We start from the raw sequence: 23,155 nt of genomic DNA on the forward strand, positions 1-23,155 counted from the left end.
ACCTGACTGTATAAATATGAGCCGCATGACGACATATTTCATCAAGTGCGTAAAACGTGAACCGGGTTGACGGCGCAACTGGTTGGGATACACAATACTGAAGTTATTGGTCGAACAATCAATATAAAAAGGCTGAACGGCTTTAAACAGTCTTTGCTGCATCGCAGTTTTTGAATTGGAATACACCGTTTTTGTTTTTGAGGAAGGAATTGGAAAGATGGTATTTTCTGCCTTAAAATGCCTTGTTCTTGCAGGACTGTTGTTGAATTTAGTCCGTGGTGAGCAGCAGGACTCATTTGTTTTTCAGCAGCCTGATAGTGCTCCGCCACCTAGAACTCTTCCTCTCAGAAAAATTGAATGGGGAAACCTCAACTTTATAAGCACTACTGATACTCATGGATGGCTTGCCGGACATTTATTGCAACCATCTTATGCTGCTGACTGGGGTGACTATGCGTCGTTCATTGAGCATATCAAGGCCGAGGCCGATGAGCGTGGCGTTGACGTGATTGTTGTTGACGACGGTGATCAGCATGATGGAAACGGGCTTTCGGATGCAACATTTGTTAACGGAGACGTATCCCAGCAAATTTTGATCATGGCTCCGATTGACTTGATGAGTATCGGCAATCATGAACTGTACAAATGCGAGGTAACTCAACAGACCTACGACAGGCTTGCTCCGCATTTTGACGGTCGCTACTTGACCTCAAATGTAGAGATTCAACTTGATAATGGTACATGGGTTCATATTGGAAAGCGGTCTTACAGGTTTACCACCAAGAACCAGAAAATTAACATCATGGCATTTGGCTTTCTGTTTGACTTCAAGTTAAACTGTGATAACTCGCGTGTGTCCGAGGTCGAAGACGTAGTTCAGCAAGCTTGGTTTCAGTCCGCCATTCGCGAACCTGGTATTGACATGTTCCTTGTGTTTGGACATTATCCGATTCGTTTCTGGCCTGAGATGTGGGCCATTCATTCGGCTATCCGCGCTGTTCATAAGAATATTCCTATTCAGTATTTTGGTGGTCATTCACATATTCGTGACTTTGTCGTTCTTGATTCACATGCGACAGCATTGCAAGCGGGGCGATTTTTAGAGACAATAGGTTGGCTTTCTATTAACGGTATTGAACCCGCGACAACTGAAAGTGTTAAAAGCTCAAAGCCTTTGCAATATTCTCGAAGATATATCGACTTTAATCCGCACTCACTGGCATTCCATGCCAACAAATCGCTTGGGCCTGTGAAAACTTTTGGAACTCCTAGGGGCAATGAAATTTCGAGTATTATTCATGATTATCGCATCAAGCTGAACTTGACTTATCCATTTGGGTGTGTTCCTAGGGATTACCTTTTGGAGAAGGCGAAGTACCCAGGTCCTAATAGCTTGCTCACGTTGCTTGAAGAGCATGTCTTGCAGGACCTTGTTCCTGACGATAATTCATTGTCAGATAACTCGCGTCTGATCTTTATTAACTCGGGTTCGCTAAGATATGATATGTATGGAGGCGTGTTTACAGTTGATCAAGGTTATATTGTGTCTCCGTTTGACAATGAGTGGAAATATTTCCCCAAGATGCCGTATGCGATAGCGAAACGTATTCTTTCTAAGCTTAATGCTTTAGATTATATATTCATGAAGGAACTTACAACCCCGATTTCTCGTACAATGACTATTCGCCGGCAGAATCTTGGTGATGCTTTTGAAATGGACTTGATGCCGACTTTAATTTCAGCTGCTGCATCGCAAGACGTTGACTATGAAGATTTGAAGACTACGGGATACGTCACCATTGATGACTATGGTTTGGATGGAGATGACACGCCTCACAAGCCGTATCCACTTTACTATTTGCCAAACGCGGTTGCAACCGAAGACAAATTCCCTGCTTCTGCTGATCCTGAAATGACTGATGTTGTTTTTCTGGACTTCATGCAGCCGTTTATTTTGGATGCCCTTGCAGACCTGGATCCAAATACGAAGCGTGAAGATTGGCTTATCAAGTCATATGGCGGGAAAGCGATGAAGGAACTTATCAAAGACTATGTGTTGCGGGAATGGGGTACGGACTGTTTGTAAAGTCAATAGTAATTTGGGGGAATTTTTTTTTTTTCAAGTATAGATAGATACTGGAGTGGGTACATAGCATTTTCTTTTTTTTTGGTTTTCTTTATATTTATATAATATGAGCACAGTTTAATTGATAGATTATGACTGGCCGCATAATATACAATAAAATACATATCTGTAACGAGTTACGCATAAATTGTCATATATTTAATATTGTGAACATTCGATTCATGATTTGAAAAAAGCTATATTTGGAGCACCGGCGTTTACTCCTCCAAGGGGCTTGTAAAATCCAATCCGCGTAAATTCCAGCGACTGTAGCACACCTCCTTCACCAGCATAAATGATAATTTTTTATTTCTCTAAATCTAAATTACAGATATTAAGAGTGCAAAATTTCAATTATTAAAATTAACCGATTCTAGTTTATTGACCGGGTGTTAAGGCGAGGTAGTGTGTGTTTTAATAAAACATCGACTATCTTATATGAGCTTCCATATTAACTGATCTCTAAGTCATCTTGTTTATCTCCCTTGGCCAGCGCGGTTAATTGATACGAGTTTTTTTTAAAGCAAAAAGGCTTTCAAAAACAATAGCGAGTATGCGCATTAAGTCTGCTTGTGGGGCGATATTGGTTATAGTCATAGGCCTGTTGCCATCAGTCGCGGCTCTTACTATTGATCCTAATGATGACGGTGGGTGATATTGAGCATAGCTACCCGGTATACGGAGAACTGACAAGGAATATAGCTACGGTAAAGCATGCGTCATGGGTCATGGCTCACGGAATGATGACGTATTACAATGGTAACGTGTCTGGTGGTACGCCAGGAATGTTTGTGGATGGATACTATTGGTGGCAGTCTGGTGCTGCTTGGGGGAGTTTGCTGGATTACTGGTTTTACACAGGAGATGAGACATATAATGATCAGCTTTTAAATGCGGTGTTGTTCCAGGTTGGGGACAATTGGGATTTCATGCCAAAGAACGTGACAACGTCAGAAGGAAATGATGATCAAGCGTTTTGGGGGTTTACAGCTATGGCAGCAGCGGAGCGTAATTTCACGAATCCGCCGTCTGACCAGCCTCAGTGGCTTGCACTGGGTCAGGCAGTTTTCAATTCCATGTCGGCCAGGTGGGACTTGACAACATGCGATGGAGGGCTTAGGTGGCAGATTTTCCAGTTTAACAATGGGTACGAGTACAAAAACACGATTTCAAATGCTGGCTTGTTTTTAATGGCGGCTCGGTTGGCACGATATACGAAGAATGAGACATATTTAGAATGGGCGGAGAAGACGTGGGACTGGACCGTGGATGTTGGGTTCATGGATTCACAGTACTATTTCTTTTACGATGGTGCAGACTCGACTTCCAATTGCACGGACCTTAACAAGATTCAGTGGACATACAATGCAGCGTGTTTTTTGGCAGGTGCGGCGTACATGTACAATTATACGGAGTCAGAGGTGTGGCGCAACCGCACACAATCAATCTTAGATGGATTGTACGTGTTTTTTGATGATAAAACTGGGATCATGTACGAAGTTGCATGTGAGATCAACAAGAAATGTGACACTGATCAGAAATCATTCAAGGCATACTTGTCCCGATTTATGGGACTAACCGCGCAGCTTGCGCCGTGGACATATGACACTGTGCGGCAGCATTTGGTACAAACCTCGGTAGGGGTTGCGAGTTCGTGTACGGGTGGATCAGATGGAGTTACATGCGGCGTGACGTGGCTAACGGGCACTTGGGATGGCAATTGGGGGTTGGGAGAGCAAATGGCTGCTTTGGAAACGACTCAGAATTTGCTGATTGGCAAGGTTCCGGCACCATACACGGCAACTACCGGAGGATCTTCAAAAGGTAATGCTAGTGCCGGTACAGGATCTCGATCTTCCGGATCAACGTATTCACCGAGCGTGTTGACAACAGGAAGCAAGGCCGGTGCAGGGATTGTCACCAGTTTAGTGTTGCTTATGATGTTGGGAGCGTCGTGGTGGATGGTAATTTGAGGGTTGCGGGGTTATGATCAAAACATGTATAAATAACTCATAAGGATATGTTAATTGTTGACAGTTTATGATTGATTTTGCTTTAGAGGTTATTTGTAAATTATAATTTGAGAGCGTTATATTATTTATTACAGACGGGAAGATTGAGATGGTTTTTTGATTGCACGAATAAAAAGCGAGAGATTGATCAATGCCGCCGGCGGCGACAAAAGCGTCTTCGAGCTTGAGAGCGAGATCTATATCGCCCGCGATCTTGATTTTGCCGGAGAGACACCCTTAAGTCTCGGAAGAGCGCCAGTGATGAATTTTATGAAATCACGATCGTCGATTTCAATTACGACGACAAGCAATTTTGTGATGGAAGATGACAAAGGTGGGATGGCATGGTGAACGATCTGGGGCTTGTGGCGGGAGCCTCTAAGAACGACGGACCACTCATCGGCGATCTTGGACGCCCTAAGAATGGAAAATATAAATACGCCATGAAGCGATCTTGCTGCTGATGGATCTTGTGTAAATTGTTTTTTGACTTGAGAAGATAATGAGGTCTTGAGATTGGTCAAAAAAAAAATTGTAATAAAATAGCTAGCACTCAAGAGCGGCCTGGAACTTGCAGCAAAGGCCGTGATTTGTTTGGAATATGGCGATTGCATTTTCACATAGATATCGTAATAATTGAATGTTTACGGGTTTTTAACTCATATATATGTTTACTTTGTATGTGTATCTTAAAATAAGGAATTAAAAAAAAATGTTTACTTTGTAAACATAGCGTATGTAACTCAATTGAAAAATGCGAAGCGGAGACCACCGCACGTGATGATCTGCATTAATCAATTTCTGATTTTTTTGATTCTATCATTTTTATTATTAATTTTTTAATTAGGAAGGACCAATTCCAGTCGAGTAAAACACGTTCGTTTAAACGGCTTACTTCACATACATTATATAACGTTAGTTATGATAATAATGGATAGACAAATACTGAGTCTACATGGTTTTCAAACTTGTCTCCTTTGTTGTTGCTGACTTGCAATGACGTAATCTTTGTCACGATAAGATTAGATTGATCTTAACGCATATATACGTAACCGCGTGACACATGTACTGCGGGAAACAAGGTTCACGGCTCGCGTGCCGAGCTTCCGCACAACAATTCGTCAGTGCAATAAAACGAACGACAACGGACTTCCAGGGCTATGAGCGATGACAATCAAGGTGATGCAACGTGGCCGAGTTCCAGAAATAACAACAACGACAACACAACAGGTGCCCGAGCTGGCGGTCGGCATGCGGTTCGCAACCCGGGCCGAACTCAAGGAGCTGCTCAAGACCGTCGCCATTCGTGATAATTGGGAGTTCACCTGTGTAAAGTCTAACGCGTCCCGTTACACGGTGCGGTGCAAGGACCCAGTCTGTCGTTGGTATTTGCATTCGTCGGTGTCAATGACCGTGGCCCAGCAGTCGGACGCGGCCCCGTTTGTTATCTCAGTCTATCGCGATACTCATTCATGCGTAAAGACATCGACCCGTAATTCGGCCGCGTCCTCGCCGTGGATTGCTCGCAGGATCCTGTCTCGGGTCAAGGCCAACCCGTCTTACGCCCCGAACGACATCATCTCTCACATGCGCCTCGAGCATGGCATTTCTGTATCATATAAGCAGGCTTGGCGTGCCCGAGAGGCCGCCTTGCAAATGCTGGCATCCAACCAGGTCTCGGTATGCTCGTTCGACAACGATATCTCGGCTCTTTGTGCCAAACTTTTGGAAGCAAACCGGGGCGCCACTGTCGTACTTAACATCAATGACGACCTATCCTCGACTTCAACCTCGGCCCAGTCGTCATTTGAGTCGCTGTTTTGCGCTTTACCTGCAACCCTGACCGCGTTTCTTTCTTGCCGTCCAGTGATTTCACTCGGCAGCATCAATTACTTACGCGAGGAGGACCTGATGCTGCTTATCGCCGCTGCAAGGGACGCCAACGACCAACCCATACCGATTGCGTGGGCAATTGTCAGCCACAACTCCACCCAGTCCTGGCTGTGGTTTTTGTCCCAGCTGCGGTCCGCTCTCATCAGACATGCTGGTGATGATGCTGCTCCCCAGCTCTTGGCAAATCTCTGTTTCATCTCTGATCATCTCAATGGCGTCGCCGACGCTGTCGCTTCTGTCTTTCCCGATTCTATATCTTCCAACGCCCTATGCATTCACTTTATGTACACCATTCTGCTTCTTCGCTATGGATCATCATCTACTTCTACCTCTACTTCCACTTCCACTTCTACTTCTACTTCTCCTCCTTCTCCTTTTTCTTCCTCTTCTTCATCATCATCTTCTTCTTCTTCTTCTTCTTCTTCTTCTTCTTCTTCTTCTTCTTCTTCTCCTTGTGATTCTCCTGACGTCACTAGTACTGCCGAAACCATTCTTGAGGCATCTCAAGCATTTAGTGAAGCTGAGCTCAATGTCATTATGAGCCGACTCTCTGCCGATAAACTGGCATGGGTTCTTAAAACCTGGCCGCCGGAACTATGGACAGAGTATGGTTTGAAAGGTCGGCGGTGTGGCATCACTGTGGCTTACATGCCTCAGATATTTGATGAGATTAATGTTCTGGACCCTGAGGACAACGGAAGCCCTTTAGATCCAGCCTGGGTGAACTCGTCTGCAGATTGCAAGTTACTTCTTCGGCCCAGGCTAAACATCTCATGCACTGACTTACTTCGCAAGCTTGTCAATCGATTGTCAGAATTATTTAAAGAACGAAATGCGATCGCATCATCTTTTGTCGCTCAAAACCGCCAACTTTCCGTCTTTGCCGGTCATCGTTTGCTCGACATTGTGGCTCGCGTTCGCAACAGCCACTATTCGTACTCCATCAAGCGACTATACGGCAACGGAAACGGAAACGGTGATGACAATGAATGCATGACTTTTAGTGTCACACAAGAAAACGAATCTAATTATGTCGTGGTTGATTTGACCAGCAGACATTGCTCGTGCTTGGTGTGGGACTACAGTGGCATACCTTGCAAACATATCGTCACAGTTGCCTTGTCCGGTCAAATCATGATGGCTAATCCTTCCGTTTACAACCATGTACTTGATAACACGACTTCTTTCATGGGCAGTGTTGGTGGTGTCAAGGCAAGCAAGCTCGTGTCTCCTTTTTTCACTGTGCCTTATTATGCTTCCATCTACAAATCGTCCATTAGTGCGGTACCGCAAATTTAATCACTTTTCACACTGTAATATTAGGCATGTCTTGCGTTATGTTACGTTACGTTATGTTATTTTTTTTCGTTTAGTTGAGATTGTTGGAGTTGGGCTGGCATGTATGTGAATGTATAATGTACGTAAATATGGAATATAATAAAATGTACGCTGTTGGTTGGGTACGTAATGCGTTACATAATTATATAAAGTAAAGTTGCCGTCCAAGTGTCACCCAATGCCAGCGAGGGTGACAGACACTTTAATTTCTGCCGTGACTGCTTTTTTCTGGGGTGCTAGCCCTAGTCGTCGGAACCCAACACAAACACCGCAGTCGAATATCGATCGATCTTGTCGCATCCCATCTTCATCACGACGACGACTCTTTCGACATAGATCAATCAACAAATCAACATGGGAAGAGGACCGTACGTATATCCATCAATTATTTACTATTCGGCTGTTTTTCATTTCGGCATTGTTTTAACACTCTTTTCGTTTAGTAAGAAACATTTGAAGCGTTTGGCTGCTCCATCGCACTGGCTTCTCGACAAGCTCTCCGGTGCCTATGTATGTCTTTTTTTTTAACACTGGGTTGTGTTTTTCACGATACTAATCGCTTGGATAAAAGGCTCCCCGTCCATCCCCTGGTCCTCACAAGCTCCGTGAGTCCCTGCCTCTCATCATTTTTCTCAGAAATCGTTTGAAATATGCTCTCAACGGTCGTGAGGTCAAGGCCATTCTTCAGCAGCGTTTGGTTAAGGTTGACGGAAAGGTTCGCACTGACACTACTTACCCTGCCGGTTTCCAGGATGTCATCTCTCTCGAGAAGACTGGCGAGCACTTCCGTCTTGTCTACGACATTAAGGGTCGTTTCACTGTCCACCGCATCACCGATGAGGAGGCTACTTACAAGCTTGGAAAGGTTAAGCGTGTTCAGCTTGGCAAGAAGGGCATTCCCTACCTCGTCACACATGACGGTCGCACCATCCGTTATCCCGACCCTCTGATCAAGGTCAACGACACTGTTAAGATTGACATTGCTACTGGCAAGATCCAGTCCTTTGTCAAGTTTGACACTGGCAATCTTGCTGTTGTCACCGGTGGTCGTAACATTGGCCGTATTGGTGTCATTACTCACCGTGAACGTCACGAGGGTGGTTTCGACATTGTTCACATCAAGGATTCTCTTGACAACTCATTTGCCACCAGATTGTCCAACGTTTTTGTTATTGGAGAGGGCAACAAGCCTCTTATCAGTCTGCCAAAGGGCAAGGGTATCAAGCTTACCATTGCTGAGGAGAGAGACAAGCGTCGCACTTTGTCTACCAAGTAAATATAGCATCTAATTATAGTGTTTTTTTGTTTGGTAACTATGGGTTTTGATTGCTTTGGTTCTTTTTTCTTCAAAAAAATTCTCTACGGCTTTGTGTTATATACTCATCACTTTAGTCATCATGTAATTGTTAGTGTGAAGATAAAAGTTTTTACGGTAGATCTTGTTGTACTCCAATGTATTGTAGTCTTATTCCTTTAACTCTTGAAATCTCCCTGATTCAACAGCTGTCCTTATTGGATTCTCTACTTTAATGAATCCATTTTTGTTCAATCTGTGCAAAGAATAGAACGTAAGCAAAAGAAAAAAAAAACTCATGAGGGAAATTGTAAACAGAATACGAGTTACAGACCTTTCAAACAACACAAACAATCTTTCCGCTTCACGCTCTTTCTCTTCATCTGTCATGTCGGATAACTTATGTGTTTCTTCGTCAATTTGCTGGCCCGTTACTGGATTATACTTGGTTTCATCTTTTACGTTCTCTACAATATCTTGTGGCACAGCAATGCCATGATTAACAAGATACCCTACAGCATAACCCAGGCCAATATTGTGAATAAATTTGCGAGCTGAAAATTTTGAATTTGTTAGTAGAAGTATCTCATGTATCCTATTAAGTAATGTCCCTTACCATCTTGGTCGCTGCTATCCCAAAATAATTGGTATGCCAATTCTCGACATGTCGGAAATGCGGGATCAGTAACAAGCCGAAGTAGTCCACCGGAAACTGAAACAGCCGTTCCTAAAGGTTTTTTCCTCTCCCTAAGCAAGTAGTTAAACCACCGTTTACCAATTATTAAAACATAAACAACATACTCGCCAGTCGGTAAGATCTTTTGTTTGACGGCTTGCAAAACATCAGATTCTGGTGCTTCATTATATGTCCGATAAATGACAATTAGTAACGGCAAAATCACACTTTCCTTTTTAAATTCTTCGGTTTGGAGTGCATTCTCGAGTATAGCAAGCAGCTTGTCTATGTATGGCCCTGTATTCACTGCTGAAAGTTTGACCAAGCAACTGATCAGGTTGGACGCCGGTGATTCTAGTGTAGAAGCTAATTGGCTGAGGATTGTCAAAACATTCCCTGCTAATCTAAATATCTCAACCCCGGTAATAATTAGTGTCTTCTGGTCACTCAATATGTATAAAAATAGTATGTGATTTGTCAGTTACCTTTCTTGATCGAGAAGTCCTTCTGAGCTGCGAATTAAGCAGTTAAACAATAGTTTACAAGTCTCTTGGACCGCTGTAGAAGATCTATGAGTGTAGTTTTGAGCATGTTGTTCAATTTTCTATATAGATAATCAGAAAAGAAAAAAAAACATTATGCTTTGCGAACTAGAACATACAGCACGGGCGTACTGCACTATGGAGAATGAAATTGTAAGATTTTCAGCAGTTGCCAAAAATAATATTCTGCTAGCAACAAATTCTTCCTCAACAGTACAATCCTAGTGTCACGGTCAGGCCTTGATTCTTTGCACAAATAAAGCGTGATGCGTTTTACCAGATAGTCAACTGCAATTGCATCTGCATCTTGAAATAAGTTTCGCAATGTCGGCCGTAAAAGCAAAGCATTTGCCAGTATCCGTAAGGCTTCAAGTCTTATTTGTAATGATTTGTTTTTCTTGGCATATTTTTGTATTATTGCTGTTTCCTATCTCGTGTTAATGATCATTATTCTTGCTTCAACCGAACTAGTTTTAGTATTACTTCGCTTGATTTAAAAATGTAATTTGTCACTAGAAAATTGCGACCATATATTTTCAATTTTTGCAATGTTCCAAGTGTAGTATCTTAAAAAACTGTTAGAATCATTTCATTGCACCTATGGAGGGACGTCTATACCAGAGCCGAAGTTGTCGTCTTTGAGCTGGATCAACAGCGCGGCCGCAGCATCTACATCAGTGCTCGGCATCCCAACCTTTCTGTTCGCTAATGTGCACTAGCTTTGAACAACTAAAAATATCAATCAATGGTTTGGTTTGTGGTCCTGTGAATCTTGATTGATTCCTTAACTAAATTGATATCCATAAAGATTTTTACCCCTGAGAATTTATGAGTACAGAATTTATTGAGATTCACACAATATCGTATATCAAACTAAACACCACTCAATGAATTAAAAATATACAGTATATTTATGGCAGATGAAAAAAAGGCAAAGAACACCGATCCGGTTACTGCGGCTTTGAAATTACACAAGAAATTTAAATCAGCACTAAAGAATGAACAAGAATTTGAAGTAGCCCAGACTCAACAGCAAATCAGCAGTCTGGCACCTAAAGTTCTGGCAAGAAAAGGATTAGCCATATTAAATTTAGTGGTGGCAAACATTCGAACCGGGCTTGGTGGGGGTGCGATTGTTGAACTTGAACCAGACGCAGCAGTTACAACAGTCATAGACAAGACCACTGGAATCAGAGTCGGAGACATTGTTGTACGTATTTGCGTTAGAAAATACAATTTTAATTTTGAGAAGTCTAATGCATGAAAGGCAATTGAAAATATTCCATCTGCTACCGAGAAGCGGAAAAATGTGCAATCTGTACGCGCCGAAGGCGTGGTTACTAGAATTAGTGGGACGACCGTGCATGTGTCGATTGATGAGCGGTATGCCGATCAGACCGTACAACTGACTGGTAGGCTATGGATTGTTAAGCTGGTTGATTCCGTTACGTATAAAAGAATGAATGAAACGTTAGATGCCTTGTCAAAACTCACATCGCCCACTAATTTGCAACGAATCATGCTTGGAGTGGAAGAACCTACAATCGGCATCTCAAAGGAAGTTGTATTTTTTGATGACACGCTGAATCAATCTCAAAAAGAAGCTGTGAACTTTGCAATTAGTTCTTCCGAAGTATCTATCGTTCATGGACCCCCAGGAGTACGTTTTATCTAGTAAGGAAAATGTGGGCTTGATACGATTACTAAACTTTAGCGATACATGTAGACAGGAAAGACATATACGATTATAGAAATAATTAGACAGTTGGTCAGTAGAGGAGAAAGAGTTCTTGTTTGCGGACCGAGTAATATTGCAGTCGGTAAGTGGTGAAAACAACCAATGACTTGACAAGGATGCCTAATGTTACTGTCGATCAGATACTATTTTAGAAAGACTGGATGGTGTTATCCCACCATCAGGTTTGTTGAGAGTGGGTCATCCGGCACGAATCTTACAATCTACTCAGCGCCACTCGTTAGACATCATTCTAAAATCATCAGATGCGGGTCAAATTGCTCGAGACGTGCGAAATGAGATTGATAACTCGTTTGCAAAGATCAAAAAGACCAAATCAGGTAGGGAACGAAGTGCAATTTATCAAGACATCAAGCATCTTCGAAAAGAATACAAAGTTCGAGAAAAGAAGGCCTTGGCTGAGGTGGTTCAATCCGGAGTGGTAGTGGTGTGCACGTTGCACGGAGCCGGAAGTCAATTTTTAACTGGAGTTCAATTTAATACCGTAATTATTGATGAGGTTTCTCAAAGTTTAGAACCTCAGTGTTGGATTCCGATTATAAATCACCCTGAAGTGAAAAAGGTCGTTATTGCTGGAGACAATAAGCAATTACCACCGACCATCAAAGCCACGGGCAATGAAAAAATTCTGGGAACGACATTGTTTGATAGGCTAGTATCCATACATGGAGACAAAATCAAAAGATTGCTAAACGTGCAATATCGAATGAATACCGACATTATGGAATACCCTTCAGCTGCTTTATATAATGGCAAACTCATAGCAGCAGATTCAGTAAAGGATCGAGTTTTGGCTGAATTAGAATACGTTGTTGAAAACGAAGACAGCTCGACCAGAGTCTTGTGGATTGATACTCAAGGAGGGGAATTCATTGAAGATGTCAACGATAAAGATAATAACGATCTATCAAGTCGGTCAAACGATCTCGAGGCGTGGATTGTGGTTCAATATGTTGGTGATTTATTAGAGGCTGGGGTCAAAAGGGAGGATCTAGGTATAATATCGCCATATAGCGCTCAAGCTTCGTTGATAAGTAAGAGATTAGAAAAATGTTTTGCAGCCAACGAGGAAGAAAAGTCGATAATCGAAGTGTCCACGGTAGATGGATTCCAAGGACGTGAAAAAAATGCAATTATTATTTCACTCGTAAGAAGTAATGATAAGGGTGAAGTTGGATTTCTGAAGGAAGACAGACGATTGAATGGTGAGTTTAAATGAACCAACACTACCTTTTTAAAAAAAAAAAAAGAAAAAATAATAACTGTGACACTGTTTAGTTGCGATAACACGACCGCGTCGACATCTTTGCATTGTGGGAGACATGGAGACTATGGAAAGAGGAACCAAGTTTCTTAAAAAATGGGCAGAATGGGCAATGGAAAAAGCAGAAATTCGGTATCCAAACGTGGATGAAGTATTGGAGTTCTCCATGAGACAAATATAGTCAATTCTAATGTACATGATAAGGGAAAGAAAAAAAACGGCTGTTCTTATTCATCGTTCTGCTTTGGTAGCTTGACCAGCAGCTTCTATTATACGGTTAACAGCCACGACGTATTGGTAGCTAGCTTCGTATCTTACCTCTTCTTGTAGCATCCTCCAGTAAACCAATGTCAACTGCTTCACTTGGCAGGTGCACGTATCTCACAACGGATCCTCGAATAAACACATTTTTGACTGACGACTATAGGTGATTGTTAAAAAAGAAGCCGCACATATAAATAATCTAGAGGGCCAACGTACCAGGTGAGGATACTTCAGTTCTTCAACAACCGAGATGTTATCTAGCTTTATATTCAAAAACTGATCAACCGACTTGAGCGTACCCCTAATTGACATATCATTTTTTAGCTGTGCGGAAGGTTAGAATACATAAAATCACAGAACAAGCATTTCAATTGATCTAGACCTCGACAGTGACCTGGGCAAATGTTAGAATTTCCATGTTCAATCAGCTATTTCAATTTCCCTACCTCTTGATCAATCAATGTTTTGAAAAAAGAAAAAAATAACATTCTCGTAGATGTAGTTTATCCAAACAAGTTATTCCTTGCCGATATGTGGGAATTTCTATCATATATGCGTTTACATAATGCGTCGGAACAAGTTACCCGGAAATGCAGTTTAATATCCGGGTAACACCGCGCTTTCTTTGCGTAACTACGTCATAACCCATATTTGTTCTACTCTGGGGCTAATTGATATCTAAAATCCATGTCATAATATTTAACTGCAAATTCGATAAGTCGTTCCGTATACAAAAGGTTCACTTTCCGAACCGACCACGAAGTTCTCCACTGCATCTTGTTAGTTTAATTGCTCAATGGCCATATCGGGCGCAGAGTTAATCGCGACCTCACTGTATGATCTTGGGGTCCGGGTCGTTTTCGGCATCGTCGGAATCCCGGTTATTGAGGTCGCAGATGCCTGCATTGCACGAGGTATCAAGTTTATTGGGTTCAGGAACGAGCAGTCAGCTTCGTACGCTGCCACCGCATATGGTTACATTACCGGTAAGCCGGGCGTTTGTCTTGTCGTTGGCGGTCCCGGAATTCTTCATGCTATTGCTGGAATTGGGAATGCTACGCACAACTGCTTCCCCTTGCTTCTTCTCGCCGGGTCTTCAGAGTCGTTCCAAGTTCACAAAGGGGCTTTTCAGGAGATTGACCAGATTTCAACTTTAACTCCTTTTACAAAACTTGCAGCTCGTCCTCCATCTCTCGAGTTGCTGCCCTCGATTCTTGAAAAGGCATACCGTACAAGCTATTACGGCAAGCCCGGAGCAACGTATGTGGATTTTCCAGCCGATTTTATTCAGGGAACGGTTGACGTGGCACATACAGTCAAGCTGCAACCAGCTCCGTTTGCGCCCAAAATTGCAGCCGACCCTGAACGTGTAAAACAAGCTGCCGCTGTTATTAAGAATGCGAAATCACCTTTGGTCATTATTGGCAAAGGCGCAGCCTATTCAAAGGCTGAATTTGCAGTGAGGCATTTCATTGACAGCACCGGCATTCCATTTTTACCCACTCCTATGGGTAAAGGCGTCGTTCCTGATTCTCATCAGCTTAACTTTGCTGCTGCTCGAAGCGCAGTTCTTAAATCCGCAGATGTAATTCTTTTACTTGGTGGAAGGCTTAATTGGATTTTACACTACGGCGAGTCTCCGAAATTTAATCCAGTTGCTAAAATCATTCAGGTTGATATCTCAGCTGAAGAAATAGGAAACAACAATACTTCAAATATTCAATACGGCCTCGTGGGGGATGTTGGCTTAGTTGCCACCCAGTTGAGCCAGGAATTAGACGGATACAGACTGGCCTCAGTTTCACATTCCCTTATTGTGTCCCGAGAGAAGAACATTGCCACGGCTGAGAAGAAAGAGAGCAAAACTGGAATTCCGTTGTCTTATCAACAGTCTTACAAAATCATTAAAGACGCTATTAAAGCTTCTAAGAAACAAGTATTTTTTGTTTCAGAAGGCGCAAATACCATGGACATTGCCAGAAGTGCCTTTGATGTTCAACTTCCTCGTCGCCGCATTGATGCAGGAACAATGGCGACAATGGGAGTTGGCCTTGGATACGCCATCGCAGCAGCAGTTGCAGAACCTGAAGTTCTGCCGATCGCTATTGAAGGCGACTCTGCGTTTGGATTTTCTGCATTAGAACTCGAGACTGCAGTTCGATCTGAATTGCCAATTACAGTCTTTGTTATTAACAATAATGGTGTTTATCATGGTGTCGATCCTGAAGCATATTCGAAAATCGATCTAACTCCTTTGCCATCTACGGCACTTGGCTTTGAAACTAGGTACGATCAGATTGCTCAAGCGGTTGGTGGATTAGGTTTCATTGCTCGGACTCCAGAAGAATTATATGATTCATCGCTTAAAGCAATCACGTCGGGCAAGGTCGCTCTTGTTAATGTTATTATCGATCCAGGTGCGAAAACAAAACTAGAATTTGGATGGCTGGCGAGCACTCAAAAAGCCAAATTATGAATATGATTTTTTGTTTTATTTCTATATTATACATGCAAAGCCTATTGTGATCGTGTCCCATTTTAAATTAACTCCCCAATGAATCCCCTCAGATTAATATCAATAAACGTGTCTATATATCATCATTTTTTCTATCGCTTTCACCAACAGCATCTAACCACCTATTAATCTCGTCAGAAATTGAATCGAGTTCTGGCTGCATGCTTGTATGTTTTGGAGCTGATGGGCTTATAGTGGTAGAAAACGTCAGGACTGCCGTAGTCGGTAAAACTTCGTCGTTTTTAATTTCAATCCCATGCCATTCGGCTTCATCTATCCAGTCTTGTGGTAGTTGTATCAACTCGCCGTTCAATGTACCGTTATTTGGTGCTCCTGTTATGTTCAATGAAGCACATATGATATCGTAAATCTCAACATTGTAAAATGGTTCGGCTTTAAAATCTGATTCAAAATGAGGACCTTTTGCAATAAATAAAGATCGCATTAACGGATGCGTATTGTTAAACCCATGTAAACCCTTCGGCCTGAAATCATAATTATTTGTCTCAAACTTTTCGTGAGTAGTGAAAGCCCATCCAGCCTCGGGGACCAACCATATTGGTGCAATCCGATCCTGGTACATTCCTCCAGATGGACCACCAAAATGATATTCAACAGGTAAATCATCCTTGAAATATACTTTCCAATGATCTAAATTATCTTTTGCTTCCCCGCCGTGCTCCGTAACATCTGCTCTGGATGCTTTTATTTCAGCGAAAACCTCTTTGGTCGACACATTGGCATGCGGCCGCAAGCCGTAAAGGGGCCAGCCATCATTGTGCTCAATATCTTCAACAGTGAGAAAATCGTCTAGAAATATTAATCGTTCATTCGATGTTGGTGCCATTCCGTGATCGGAAACAATAACAACGTTTACCACAGAAGTTAAATTGCGATCATTAATGCCATTCAGAATAGAAGAAACCATGCCATCAACCTGACTTAACCCTATATTGATCTCTGGCCCTTCTATTCCATACTTATGACCAAGAGAATCAATTGTTGGAACATAACAAAAAATAATTTCTGGACGAGAATCAATTTCGAAATCAAGCCACCCAAGAACTCTGCTCACTTTCTTATCCAAAGTCTCGGTTTGGTTAAACTTATCAACAATATTTGGTTGGTACCTGCCCCAAGAAACTTCACTGCCTGGCCACATGTGAACTGCAGCATTCAAGCCATTTTTTGTTGCAGTGACCCATAATGGTTCGCCTTTCCACCATTTCGGATCTAGTGATACCTTCGGGTCATGATAGTTAAATCCCTCTTCAAACTCTGGATCCCAAAATGTATTGCCGACAATCCCATGTGATGAAGGGTATAATCCTGTGACAATAGTGTAATGGTTTGGGAACGTGACTGAAGGGAAGGATGGATACATAAATGGTGTGCTGAATCCAGAAGAAAACAAACCGTGCATGGTGGGAGTAATCTCTGGAGACAAATATGCAGGCCTAAATCCATCGAGTGATATCAAAATTGTTGTAGAATAAAACTCATGCGTACCGTTTGTCAGCAGTATCTTGCTTGACGACTTGGATGATCCTTTTAGTATCTTGTCTTTAATTTTATCGAATTTCATGACGCCAACATAAATAGCACCACCAATTATAGCCAAAACAAGTGAAAAAAGTAAGTAAAAAAAGAATCCCTTTATAAAATTCCATCTTCGTCTCTGATACATGTTTGTTATTTTTTTAAAATCCTTCACCACATTCCGCATTGACGTACCTTCTTTCTAAGATATTTGAGATGCGCTTCGGCATCGAGTTCTTCGTCTTCGTCTTCATCCTCATCGTCGTCGATGTTATTTAATGCAAAAGTCGACCTGGAATTAAGTTTGTTATACCTCCCACGAGAATCTGATTTTTTTGTCGCATCAACAATCAGCCTTTCAACCGTATCATGCCGTGAAAGAATATTTTTGTCGAAGTCATGGACGTCGTAGTCTCCAGTAATGTCTTCAGAATCATCTTCCCTTAAATCAGCAATGAAATCAGTTTTTTCCATAACTATGAGCAAGTTTCTGAAGTGCTGTTTAGCTTGGTCGTCTTATTCGTTTGTTATTATCGCGACAACGATTTAAACACCGGTTGCCACACCGGTTGCCACACTTTTTAAAGTTATCGAGAACTCAATCAATGTCCCAAACTGGCAATAAACAATTATTTCAAAAGAAATGAGAGTCTAGTTATAGATATTTTGAATATGAAATTTAGTACATATTTATCAATAGAATTTAATGTCTGGGTCGGAAAACTACGCATCACGAGATCAGATTATCCAACAATCAACTTTAACGATTGAAAAGGTATCTCGACCTTTTGTCATGCGTTCAGGATCTTCTGCTAGCCGGCCTCGATTAAACGCGAGCACGATAAATTTTCATTCTTTTCCTGGCACCGCAATGGTACTTGCAGATAACCAGCTCGCTAGTAATATTCAGAACAATGATTCCGAGCTAAGAGAATGGGATCGCCGAAATGTGCAACAGGAACCATCAGTAACAGATCAGAATTTACAACGTATGTGAAGGTTTTGATATCTATACCAGCTAGGACAACTAATAATGTCATTCAGAAGCAAACTATAGGAATCCTACTATCTTTGAAAATGTAGAATATTTTGTTCGTCGTTTTATATCTTATATATTCACTTTATCATTTTTGAGCTCGCTCATGATTGGCGCCATAATTATTGACGTGTCCCATAAAGCTAACACTTTAGCATTTAACCTTTTCGGTAAAGCGAATTCGAATTCAAATAGAGCTTTTGCAGCAGTTGAACTGCAGAGAGCAAGTCAAAGAACAAAACGAGACAAAAAGGTTCTAAGAGATATCAACTACTATGCATCTCTGGTTGGATTACAAGTTACCCAGTTTGAAGTTGTCACTGAGGATAGATTTGTTTTAGAAATGTATAGAGTTATTGATCCTCACGAGACCGAAGTACAGCGCCGAACACGCTACCCAGTTCTGCTTATTCATGGACTTCTACAAAGCGCAGGTGCATTTTGCGTTAATGAGGAAGACAGTTTGGCATTTTATTTATGTAAAAGGCATGTATTGCGACGATTTTACTGTATTAAACTAACGTAACTAGTGGATACGATGTCTGGCTGGCTAATAATCGGTGTGGATTTTTTCATAAGCATTTGGATTATAAATATAATGATCCTCGTATGTGGGTAGGTAATCAATATACTCGTTTTTTTTAAAAAAAAAACAAAGTTCTATACTGAAATTTTTAGGACTGGGATGTTCGAGAAATGGCTACCAAAGACTTGACATGTTTCGTAAACTTTGTCTTGGAGCAATCGGGCCATGAGAAGATAGGTGTCGTGGGACACTCTCAAGGCACCACGCAAACATTTTTAGCTCTCTCAAAATGTTATGTACCTGATCTTGGTAAAAAAATAAGTTGCTTTTGTGCCCTTGCACCTGCAGTTTACGCTGGTCCTCTTGTCGATCGCAAGTTTTTTAAGTACATCCGATTTTTATCCCCATGTGCGTACAGGTTACTTTTTGGCATTCATGCTTTCATACCAGCAATGATTTCTTTACGCAATGCGATTCCCAAACGCTGGCTAACATACTGCTCTTGTGTTATGTTTCATTTCTTGTTCCATTGGACAGATAGCCGATGGGATCGAAATTTGGAAGGTAGAAAGTTTCAATTTTCGCCTGCTTTTGTAAGCTCCAAGAGCATGAGGTGAGTTAGATTTTCTAAAAAACAACATTTTTTTTAATTTTAGTTTTTTTCTAAACTTCTTAGTTGGTGGTTGGGAAGAAACGGATTTGCGGCTCGTCGCTGCATTTTTGAGCACGAAGACGAAACTCCTTGGTTTGATCAGCGATGTCCACCGTTGGCATTGTGGATTGCATCTAATGATTTATTAGTAGATGGTAAAAGACTATTAAGGCGACTCGAAGAATTAGAACCGGATGTTCCTGTTGTCAAGAAGAAGGTGATCATGGAATACGAGCATTTAGACGTTTTGTGGGCAATCGATGCTGGCGAACAAGTAGGAAAAGAAGTTAATCAGACACTATGGTCCACAGCATGGAATAGAGAAAATTTTAGAGTACCTGAATATTGTGAAGAATTGTGAGTTTTCATCATAAATGTTGGATAAAGTAATTATAGCGTTTCAAAAGCCTTAGATTCTCATATAACCTTTACATAATGCATAATAAACATTGTATATTTCATGTTCGTGACTTAAGAATTTTTTCCAAATTTATATCCAAGACTTGGTGGCTGGGGACTACAAGTTTGAACAAAGTGTGGTTTTAAATATTCAGTTAGGTTGTGTGCAGTACGCGTTGAAAAACAAAAATTAGCGACACACATTACTTATCCACATAAAACAACATATCCAAAACATGTAAAAAAAATTCCATAACAAAAATTCCATATTATTATTATTATTATCCCTGTTCATTTAAAGCTCTTAAACAAGCATTCAAACTGCGTGGAATCTCTGAAGCTTTGTGTTCTTTTGGCCAAAAAAGAAGCTGTAAAACAATCTTACCCACAGGATACGGCGCCAACTGAGTACGCTGTGCCTTCTTTGGCTTGCTCGCGTCAAGATTCGTCGCCCATTCATTGTAACAGGGCACTTCCAGTATTTTTGAACTCAAATTGACTTCATTTTGAATCTGAGAGAAGGAAATATACGATCGCGCAAATGAACCATCCACTCCCATAATTGAATCTAGATTTTTAGGGCTGCTTATGCTAGACGTATGAGAGTGTCTCTTTGGAGATCCAAATAGCTTTTCAATACTAAATCCTTTCTTCTTTGGCGAACTTGGTGAAGCAGTAGGGGGTGTTTCCTTTGACTGTCCAACCTTTGCCTTCAAAGTCAGAATAAACTCAAGTTCATTGCCTACTACTAATTCAAATTCTTGGTATATCGGAGCATTTTTGGTCAGATTCATGTACGCCGTCGTTACACAATGAATTCCATTGTCGAGTGTAAGTGTGAAATATGCTGATGCATTTTCTGGAAATTGTATTGATAGTCCTTTAAGTGCAAGTACTTTAACGAATAGCCGGCCACGGTCAAACGGATCTGCTTCAGTATGCAGACTAGTCGCAGCAGTGTTTGTTACCGATTGCGTAATAGCATCAGACGGATCAATAATCATTGACCTTGGTCTTTTTGTAGCATTTTGCTCCTCTACACTTGACGTAGATTCACTATCAATCAACATTGATTTACCAATCTGACAAAAAAATTAATAAATGATATTGTCACCCATATCAAAAAAAAAACGAACCTTTCTTGGTTGAATCTTAACTTCTTTGGCTTTATCAATCATTGGTGTTTCAGTTTCCACAGGAGGCTTAATCCATCTATTATAAGGTCGCTCGCTGTTATCGGTAAAGTCAACTTCTGCTTTTGCATAAACAACCTTAGTGTTTTGACGCATCAAATATCCTCGCTAAGAAACTGTCAATATTTTGCTCCGTAATTAGACAATAACTCCTACTTACTCTTTGAATTTCCACAACCTTGTCAAACTCTCTTGCTAAATCACCCATCAAATCTTCTTCGAAGTCCAGGTTTAGCATAAGGCCATGCGCAGTGTCTTTAACCCTACCATCCAAATTATCATCAATTTTGGGCTCTAAAAATTTATGCTGAGCATGATCACCGCTAACATTTCGCCGAGTTTGTGCCAATTGTGAAACATCCCCAGGTGTCAAACTTGGACGAGTTTTTAAACCCGAGTAAGCTTTAATTGTGTTACGTGTCTTGGCAACCTCTAGCTCTTGTTTCCAGGAACCATTTAGATATGATTCCGACGTAAGAAAATCGTCTAATCCTAAAGAATTATTCTCTGGACTGTCGAAACCTAAATTAAGTCGATAATCATCAAGTTTAAAGGAATCTAATTGCTTAGATAAATCTTTGACGGAAAACTCCGGCGAACTTTTTGAATCTAGTATGGCAGTTTCATTCGAAGATTCAATTGACGAGACTTCTGAATCGCGTTTCCTACGAGAAACAATTTCAGCCTCAGGAAGAAGCTTTAGCTGACCGGATTCCTTTGTTTTATCTTCATTTTTGTACCGACTGGTAGGAATCTGCTGGTATTCCAAATTATTTTCAGGTCGTGTCACGTTAATTGTTTCGCTTTCGGTTGATCCATCATCAAATTCTGGATGCACATCCTCATCTGAGGAATATTCGCTGGTAGTCTCTGAATCCAGCTCCTCAATATCGTAATTGGCATACTGAAGATGGTCCGACCAAGATTGTATTTCCTTTTCTTCTTCATTACTATCACTATCCGCTGATATCTCTGGCAGTGATTGATTGTGTTTGAATTCTTTTAATCGATCATCTTCATAATTGCCAGGCCCATTGTAAGAATCAATAAGATCCATCGCATCAAAAGAGGCATCAGAAACACAGCTTGCTCCAGATTGTCTCCTATCTCTTGCATTTTCAAAATCATTCTCAATAATTTCTGACTCGCTATTTGGTAAATAGTTATCAGAATCTTCTTCGACAGTCCCTAGTCGAGGAGATTGTGCAACTGCAGCAATTGCCTTCGTAGGAACAGCGGGAAGTGGACGGCCTCGAAAAGGTTGTAATTGTGGCCTTGGAAGTGCTCGACTACCACTTGGTGTGCGATGAATATACGTTCCTGCAGTGAATTGATTCTCAAACTTAAACTTTGGAGATTCATGACCGTCTGATTGGCTTTCGATAGATGATTTTTCAAGTGCCTGATCATGTGGTGCGTCAAACTCCAACACTTGTGGTGGTGCCATTTCAAATGTCACTTTTTTGTTTCTAAGAGAACCGGATGAGCTCATTATAGAAGAGCGCTTTCCGGGAGAAGGTGATCGTGGTGTCTCGCTTCGGTCGTCTGATTTAAAGCTACCACTAGAAAGTGTAGGCGAATTCACCGGAGAATCTGCCTGGTGAAATATGCTATTGCGAACCTTTCCCGTCGATGAAATCTCAAGAACTTCTTTAAATTTGTAATCTTCCTTCAACAAAGGCTCTTTTTCTTTGTCTTGCCAGAATGACATAACTGACTTTGTCGACAACTGCTCTTCGTTTTCATCCTTAAGTTCTGCAGCTTTTAAAGCACGTCGGTGCTCTATTGTAGAAGGCGAGTTGCGTCGAGGGTCATTTTTTGGGACATCGGCAAGAGGCTTGTTTGTGGTGCGAGCTTGCTTTTGTCGTTGCGGTGATATGACCAGCTGCATGTCATCCGTAGAAGACACGGCCTGTGTTGTCATCGTCCGTAACTTCGACAAACGTGTGTGTAAATGAGGGCGTGGCCAGTGGATTGATTGTTCGATAAGAGGGGATCGCGTGGTGTGGGAAGTAGAAGTTTTTAAACAAGTTTATTTACTACTCGTATCCAGGGCAACCAACCAAATAAATGCGCGCGTGTTAATTTAATTTAGATTTTTTTTTTTTTCACGTGTTCCATATTTAGGAAT

The 23,155-nt window shown here is 41.4% G+C and overlaps 11 protein-coding genes across 11 annotated transcripts; 6 read left to right on the forward strand and 5 right to left on the reverse strand.

Annotated features, from left to right (window-relative positions):
- The first annotated feature begins 113 nt into the window (after window positions 1-113).
- V1514DRAFT_333917 (Metallo-dependent phosphatase-like protein) lies at window positions 114-2,279 on the forward strand. The gene has a single exon (XM_066928121.1). It carries the CDS (start codon window positions 218-220, stop codon window positions 2,084-2,086), a length of 1,869 nt encoding a protein of 622 aa, XP_066782273.1. The 5' UTR covers window positions 114-217; the 3' UTR covers window positions 2,087-2,279.
- Window positions 2,280-2,678: 399 nt separating this feature from the next.
- On the forward strand, window positions 2,679-4,098 carry V1514DRAFT_321079 (glycoside hydrolase; the record flags this gene model as incomplete). Its single annotated transcript, XM_066926037.1, has 2 exons — window positions 2,679-2,772; window positions 2,828-4,098. The coding sequence occupies 2 exons, from the start codon at window positions 2,679-2,681 to the stop codon at window positions 4,096-4,098; spliced, it is 1,365 nt and encodes a 454-aa protein (XP_066782274.1).
- Window positions 4,099-4,172: 74 nt separating this feature from the next.
- V1514DRAFT_333920 (uncharacterized protein) lies at window positions 4,173-4,837 on the reverse strand. The gene has a single exon (XM_066928122.1). The coding sequence runs from the start codon at window positions 4,749-4,751 to the stop codon at window positions 4,335-4,337; it is 417 nt and encodes a 138-aa protein (XP_066782275.1). The 5' UTR covers window positions 4,752-4,837; the 3' UTR covers window positions 4,173-4,334.
- Window positions 4,838-7,687: 2,850 nt separating this feature from the next.
- Window positions 7,688-8,845, forward strand: V1514DRAFT_333926 (40S ribosomal protein eS4). The gene is made up of 3 exons (XM_066928123.1): window positions 7,688-7,736; window positions 7,812-7,878; window positions 7,940-8,845. Exons 1-3 carry the CDS (start codon window positions 7,723-7,725, stop codon window positions 8,642-8,644), a joined length of 786 nt encoding a protein of 261 aa, XP_066782276.1. The 5' UTR covers window positions 7,688-7,722; the 3' UTR covers window positions 8,645-8,845.
- On the reverse strand, window positions 8,511-10,798 carry V1514DRAFT_333930 (guanine nucleotide exchange factor). The gene is made up of 9 exons (XM_066928124.1): window positions 10,499-10,798; window positions 10,364-10,446; window positions 10,158-10,307; window positions 10,000-10,101; window positions 9,824-9,942; window positions 9,464-9,742; window positions 9,279-9,409; window positions 8,997-9,216; window positions 8,511-8,918 (listed from the first exon to the last, which is right to left on the reverse strand). Exons 1-9 carry the CDS (start codon window positions 10,566-10,568, stop codon window positions 8,834-8,836), a joined length of 1,239 nt encoding a protein of 412 aa, XP_066782277.1. The 5' UTR covers window positions 10,569-10,798; the 3' UTR covers window positions 8,511-8,833.
- V1514DRAFT_368704 (P-loop containing nucleoside triphosphate hydrolase protein) lies at window positions 10,581-13,108 on the forward strand. Its single transcript, XM_066929913.1, has 5 exons — window positions 10,581-11,090; window positions 11,148-11,540; window positions 11,607-11,700; window positions 11,759-12,841; window positions 12,915-13,108. The coding sequence occupies exons 1-5, from the start codon at window positions 10,794-10,796 to the stop codon at window positions 13,079-13,081; spliced, it is 2,034 nt and encodes a 677-aa protein (XP_066782278.1). The 5' UTR covers window positions 10,581-10,793; the 3' UTR covers window positions 13,082-13,108.
- On the reverse strand, window positions 12,994-13,707 carry V1514DRAFT_123826 (uncharacterized protein). Its single transcript, XM_066924428.1, has 5 exons — window positions 13,611-13,707; window positions 13,547-13,558; window positions 13,381-13,488; window positions 13,219-13,321; window positions 12,994-13,166 (listed from the first exon to the last, which is right to left on the reverse strand). Exons 1-5 carry the CDS (start codon window positions 13,650-13,652, stop codon window positions 13,132-13,134), a joined length of 300 nt encoding a protein of 99 aa, XP_066782279.1. The 5' UTR covers window positions 13,653-13,707; the 3' UTR covers window positions 12,994-13,131.
- Window positions 13,708-13,855: 148 nt separating this feature from the next.
- On the forward strand, window positions 13,856-15,765 carry V1514DRAFT_333940 (thiamine diphosphate-binding protein). The gene has a single exon (XM_066928125.1). It carries the CDS (start codon window positions 13,961-13,963, stop codon window positions 15,638-15,640), a length of 1,680 nt encoding a protein of 559 aa, XP_066782280.1. The 5' UTR covers window positions 13,856-13,960; the 3' UTR covers window positions 15,641-15,765.
- On the reverse strand, window positions 15,544-17,741 carry V1514DRAFT_333941 (alkaline-phosphatase-like protein). The gene is made up of 2 exons (XM_066928126.1): window positions 17,414-17,741; window positions 15,544-17,357 (listed from the first exon to the last, which is right to left on the reverse strand). The coding sequence occupies exons 1-2, from the start codon at window positions 17,690-17,692 to the stop codon at window positions 15,753-15,755; spliced, it is 1,884 nt and encodes a 627-aa protein (XP_066782281.1). The 5' UTR covers window positions 17,693-17,741; the 3' UTR covers window positions 15,544-15,752.
- Window positions 17,742-17,827: 86 nt separating this feature from the next.
- On the forward strand, window positions 17,828-19,956 carry V1514DRAFT_333946 (Alpha/Beta hydrolase protein). Its single transcript, XM_066928127.1, has 5 exons — window positions 17,828-18,207; window positions 18,263-18,740; window positions 18,785-18,869; window positions 18,933-19,393; window positions 19,457-19,956. The coding sequence occupies exons 1-5, from the start codon at window positions 17,925-17,927 to the stop codon at window positions 19,791-19,793; spliced, it is 1,644 nt and encodes a 547-aa protein (XP_066782282.1). The 5' UTR covers window positions 17,828-17,924; the 3' UTR covers window positions 19,794-19,956.
- V1514DRAFT_333949 (uncharacterized protein) lies at window positions 19,841-23,016 on the reverse strand. The gene is made up of 3 exons (XM_066928128.1): window positions 21,185-23,016; window positions 20,968-21,132; window positions 19,841-20,913 (listed from the first exon to the last, which is right to left on the reverse strand). Exons 1-3 carry the CDS (start codon window positions 22,946-22,948, stop codon window positions 20,113-20,115), a joined length of 2,730 nt encoding a protein of 909 aa, XP_066782283.1. The 5' UTR covers window positions 22,949-23,016; the 3' UTR covers window positions 19,841-20,112.
- Window positions 23,017-23,155: the final 139 nt, after the last annotated feature.

Source organism: Lipomyces japonicus (genome assembly GCF_038497905.1).
Source record: "Lipomyces japonicus strain CBS 7319 unplaced genomic scaffold V1514scaffold_31, whole genome shotgun sequence".
NCBI lineage: Eukaryota > Fungi > Ascomycota > Lipomycetes > Lipomycetales > Lipomycetaceae > Lipomyces > Lipomyces japonicus.

Coding starts and splice junctions, on each gene's coding strand:
- V1514DRAFT_333917 (XM_066928121.1), top strand. CDS start 218: ATGGTATTTTCTGCCTTAAAATGCCTTGTTCTTGCAGGACTGTTGTTG.
- V1514DRAFT_333920 (XM_066928122.1), bottom strand. CDS start 4,751: ATGCAATCGCCATATTCCAAACAAATCACGGCCTTTGCTGCAAGTTCC.
- V1514DRAFT_333926 (XM_066928123.1), top strand. Junction 7,879..7,939: donor ACAAGCTCTCCGGTGCCTAT/GTATGTCTTTTT, acceptor CTTGGATAAAAG/GCTCCCCGTCCATCCCCTGG.
- V1514DRAFT_333930 (XM_066928124.1), bottom strand. CDS start 10,568: ATGCCGAGCACTGATGTAGATGCTGCGGCCGCGCTGTTGATCCAGCTC. Junction 10,308..10,363: donor ACATTTTTAAATCAAGCGAA/GTAATACTAAAA, acceptor AACACGAGATAG/GAAACAGCAATAATACAAAA. Junction 9,410..9,463: donor AAGATCTTACCGACTGGCGA/GTATGTTGTTTA, acceptor CTACTTGCTTAG/GGAGAGGAAAAAACCTTTAG.
- V1514DRAFT_368704 (XM_066929913.1), top strand. CDS start 10,794: ATGGCAGATGAAAAAAAGGCAAAGAACACCGATCCGGTTACTGCGGCT. Junction 11,091..11,147: donor TCAGAGTCGGAGACATTGTT/GTACGTATTTGC, acceptor AATGCATGAAAG/GCAATTGAAAATATTCCATC. Junction 12,842..12,914: donor GGAAGACAGACGATTGAATG/GTGAGTTTAAAT, acceptor GACACTGTTTAG/TTGCGATAACACGACCGCGT.
- V1514DRAFT_123826 (XM_066924428.1), bottom strand. CDS start 13,652: ATGTTATTTTTTTCTTTTTTCAAAACATTGATTGATCAAGAG. Junction 13,322..13,380: donor AACTGAAGTATCCTCACCTG/GTACGTTGGCCC, acceptor AATCACCTATAG/TCGTCAGTCAAAAATGTGTT. Junction 13,167..13,218: donor GGAGGATGCTACAAGAAGAG/GTAAGATACGAA, acceptor ACCGTATAATAG/AAGCTGCTGGTCAAGCTACC.
- V1514DRAFT_333940 (XM_066928125.1), top strand. CDS start 13,961: ATGGCCATATCGGGCGCAGAGTTAATCGCGACCTCACTGTATGATCTT.
- V1514DRAFT_333941 (XM_066928126.1), bottom strand. CDS start 17,692: ATGGAAAAAACTGATTTCATTGCTGATTTAAGGGAAGATGATTCTGAA. Junction 17,358..17,413: donor TCAAATATCTTAGAAAGAAG/GTACGTCAATGC, acceptor AACATGTATCAG/AGACGAAGATGGAATTTTAT.
- V1514DRAFT_333946 (XM_066928127.1), top strand. CDS start 17,925: ATGTCTGGGTCGGAAAACTACGCATCACGAGATCAGATTATCCAACAA. Junction 18,741..18,784: donor GCATTTTATTTATGTAAAAG/GCATGTATTGCG, acceptor TAACGTAACTAG/TGGATACGATGTCTGGCTGG. Junction 18,870..18,932: donor ATAATGATCCTCGTATGTGG/GTAGGTAATCAA, acceptor TGAAATTTTTAG/GACTGGGATGTTCGAGAAAT.
- V1514DRAFT_333949 (XM_066928128.1), bottom strand. CDS start 22,948: ATGACAACACAGGCCGTGTCTTCTACGGATGACATGCAGCTGGTCATA. Junction 21,133..21,184: donor AGGTTGTGGAAATTCAAAGA/GTAAGTAGGAGT, acceptor ACAGTTTCTTAG/CGAGGATATTTGATGCGTCA. Junction 20,914..20,967: donor TTAAGATTCAACCAAGAAAG/GTTCGTTTTTTT, acceptor TTTTTTTGTCAG/ATTGGTAAATCAATGTTGAT.